The following is a 3,751-nucleotide window of genomic DNA, read 5'->3' on the forward strand; positions in this document are numbered from 1 at the left end:
CACAGTCCCCACTTACATGAGGCTCACGGTCCAAGTAAGAGTAGGATTTAATCCCAATTTTAAAGATGAGGTAACCGGGGCACAGAAAAGATAAGTGATTTGCCCAAGGTCGCACAGTAGACAAGTGGCAAAGACAGGATTAGAACCTAGGTCCTCTGATTCCCAGACCTGTACTCTTTCCATGCTGCTTCCCAGTGATTGATTAGTTCAGAGCTTAGTACTCAACAGGTCGTCCAAAAATTGCAGTATTTTCAGTGCACTGTACTGAATATCTGCCCTATACAGAGCACTGTACTAGCTCAACGTCGAATGAGGAAGGCAAGTGGTTATGACTTGCAAGTATACAGTAGGTATGGATGAGAAAACCGGAGTAAACATCGGCAGATGCACAGATTGCTATACGGACAAAAGCTGAGGGAGTCGTGAGAGTGGAAAGATTGGGGCTCATAGGAAAGATTCCTGGAGGTGGAATTTCAAGAGGGTTTGTCAAAAGGAGGGCTTTGCACATAGTAAGCGCTTAATAAATGTCATTTTAAAAAAGTCGGTGGGGGAGGCCGAAGGAAGTTCCCCGTAGAAGGAAAGGCATCAAAAAGAGGTGGAAGCAAGAGAGTTGAGAAGGAAAGGGTAAAGAGGTTAGATGGGGAGGAGCAAAGAGTGTGAGCTGGGGTGTTGTGAGACTGCAGGGCAGGAGGTCTAGGGGGGAAGCAGCATTTAAGAACTTGAACCCAATGGTAGCTGCAGTATTCGCTCTTGTCACCACATGCCCTGCCCCCACCAATTAGGCAGAAATCACTGCCCATGCCAACGTGTTATCCACCTCACCCCCGCCCCGCCATGCCAACGGTCTCCTATCCCGGTCTCCCCCCTTCACCCGCCTGCTCTGCTCCCGCAACCCCGACACCCAAGCCACTGCTTGTTCCACTTCAGCCCCTTCCAGGCTGCGGAACGATGGCCCTTCCGGGCAGCAGTAACTTCACCGGCTCCAGGAACGGGTTCGTCCTCCTGGGCTTCCCGTGCCGGCGGGAGATCCGGCCCCTCCTCTTCTCCTTCTTCTCCGTGTCCTTCGCCCTGACCCTGCTGGGGAATGGGGCCATCGTCTGCACCGTGCGCCGGGACCGCCGCCTCCACACCCCCATGTACCTCCTCCTGGGGAGTTTCTCCTTCGTGGAGATCTGCTACGTCACCTCCACGGTCCCCAACTTGATGGTCAACATCCTCTCCGATACCAAGGCCATCTCCCTCGCCGGCTGCTTCCTCCAGTTCTACTGCTTCTTCTCGCTGGGCACCACCGAGTGCCTCCACCTGTCGGTCATGGCGTTTGACCGGTTCCTGGCCATCTGCCAGCCGTTGCGCTACCCCTCGATCATGACCAACCGGTCCTGTGCCCACCTGGTGATCTCCTGCTGGGCGGGCGGCTTCCTCTGGTTCCTCCTTCCTGTTTACCTGGTGGCCCAGCTGCCCTTCTGCGGCCCCAATGTCATCGACCATATCCTCTGTGACTCGGGGCCCTTGCTGGCCCTGTCCTGCACGCCAGCACCTGGCTTGGAGTTCACCTGTTCGGGGCTCAGCTTCCTCCTCCTCTTGGGCAGCTTGCTCTTCATCCTGGGCTCCTACGCGCTGGTGCTCCGGGCGGTGCTGAGGGTGCCCTCGGCCGCCGGCCGGCACAAGGCCTTCTCTACCTGCGGGTCACATCTGGCCGTGGTGGCGTTGTTCTACGGCTCCGTCATGGGCACCTATGTGAGCCCCGGGGCTGGGGGCTCGGGAGGAGGCCAGAAAGTCGTGACCCTGTTCTACTCGGTGCTGACGCCGCTCTGCAACCCGCTCATCTACAGCCTCCGGAACCAGGAGATGAAGGCCGCTCTCCGGTCTGGGCTGGGCTGGGCTGGGGCGAGGCTGGGGCTTGTCCAGGTTGACTCGGGGGCGGGGGTCACAGGAAGGGCAGGGCAAGGAGCCAGAAATGATGGGGTCGACCAGAGCAAATGCCGCTGACCCTACTGGGTCCTGGGCCGTCCTTGATGCTGACCTTCGGGGAACCCAGCCCCTAAGGAGGCTCTGTCATACGCGAACTGCCCCCTCCCCTTCTCACTCTCTTCCAGGTCGAATCCTCAACATTCTTCCCCTCTCCAGCCCCACCCAGGGCTCCTGGACCTTGGTCATATTAACTACGAATTGCCCACCCAGCCCCACCCAGGACTCCTGGACCTTGGTCAGATTAACTACGAATTGCCCGTCCAGCCCCACCACCCACCCACTGCCTCGGCTTGAAGGTTATGTTCATGAAGACGCTTATGGAGGGGATCGCAGTGGCGATGATGGAGAGGGAGGGAGGTGGAGGAGTTGATGAAGACCAGAGTGGTGGTTTTGATGATGAGGACTGCGGCGAAAATGATTCGACTTTCAAATCCATCCGAAGATGAAAAGGGAGCGTCACGGCTGATTGTGCCACCCCTGAATCAGCCACCCTAGCCCACCCATGCTCTGCCCTGACAGTCTGCCATCTCCCTGCTCTGGTCTGGATAGCTGGGCACTGGCCAGCTGCACTTTTTTGGTTGTTATTGCTATTGTTGGTTACTTTGTTATAAGTCCGTGCTTCACACTGGGTTTTCAGAACACCACAACCCTTCCAGAGTTACTCTGAGGGTCTTCTCACTGAGCCTCAATCTCATCTATCCCGCAGCCGACATCCTGCCCACGTTCTGCCTCGGGCCTGGAACGCCCCCACTTCAAAGCCTTATTGCAGGCACATCTCCTCCAAGATACTTTCCTAAGTCCTCTTTTCCTTTTCAACTCCCTTCTGCATCACTCTGACTTGCTCCCTTTATTCATCAACCCCGCCCAGACCAAAGGCACTGAAGTACATATCTGTAATTTATTTCCGTGGGTTAGTGGAAAGAGTCAGGCTTGGGAGTCAGAGGTTGTGGGTTTCAATTCCGGCTCCACTGCTTGTCATCTATGTGACTTTAGGTAAATCACTTCTTTTCTCTGTGCCTCAATTACCTCATCTGTAAAATGGGGATTAAGACTGTGAGCCCCACGTGGGACAACCTGATAACCTTGTATCTACCCCCACGCTTAGAACAGTGCTTGGCATAGAGTGAGCGCTTAACAAATACTATTATTATTATTAACCGTCCATCTCCCCCTCTAGACTGTAAGCTTGTGTGGGTGGGGAACGTGTCTGTTACATTGTACTCTCTCAAGCGCTTAGTACAGTACTCACCTACCACTCCCTAGCTCCCACTCTTCACTCCTTTTTACCATTCCTGCTTCCCTCCGACCTAGAACGTATTGCCGCCAGGCTTGGATCTCCTTCCCCACAGCTCTGCCAGACCACAGCTCTCCCCACCTTCGAAGCCCTTCTAAAATCCTTCCTCGGCCAAGCCTTGTCCAATTCCTCACACGCCAAATTGTAGCATGTAAACCACCTACAGTTACATATTCCCGTCCTCGTGTACATATGCATATTCAATTATACACTTACTTATTCCACTGCTGAATCCATACTTTTGATTGCCCAAGGGCTTAGGTCAGTGCTCTGCAGACAGTAGGTACTCAGGCAATACTATTGCTTATTAGTATTATTATTAATTATAATTCTGGCACTTGTTAAACACTTACTATGTGCCAACACTGTTCTAAGCCCTGGGGTAAATCCAAGTTAATTAGGTTGGGCACAGTCCCTGTCCCACATGGGACTCACTGTCTCAATCTCCACTTTCCAGTTGCGGTAACTGAGGCCCAGAGAAGTGAA

General features: G+C 54.0%; 1 protein-coding gene across 1 annotated transcript; it reads left to right on the forward strand.

Moving 5' to 3' along the window:
• Positions 1–948: 948 nt before the first annotated feature.
• Positions 949–2,265, forward strand: LOC119920886 (olfactory receptor 11H6-like). The gene is made up of 2 exons (XM_038741107.1): positions 949–1,887; positions 2,128–2,265. The coding sequence occupies exons 1-2, from the start codon at positions 949–951 to the stop codon at positions 2,263–2,265; spliced, it is 1,077 nt and encodes a 358-aa protein (XP_038597035.1).
• Positions 2,266–3,751: the final 1,486 nt, after the last annotated feature.

The sequence above is a fragment of the Tachyglossus aculeatus genome (assembly GCF_015852505.1).
Source record: "Tachyglossus aculeatus isolate mTacAcu1 chromosome 12 unlocalized genomic scaffold, mTacAcu1.pri SUPER_6_unloc_1, whole genome shotgun sequence".
NCBI classification, from domain to species: Eukaryota; Metazoa; Chordata; class Mammalia; order Monotremata; family Tachyglossidae; genus Tachyglossus; species Tachyglossus aculeatus.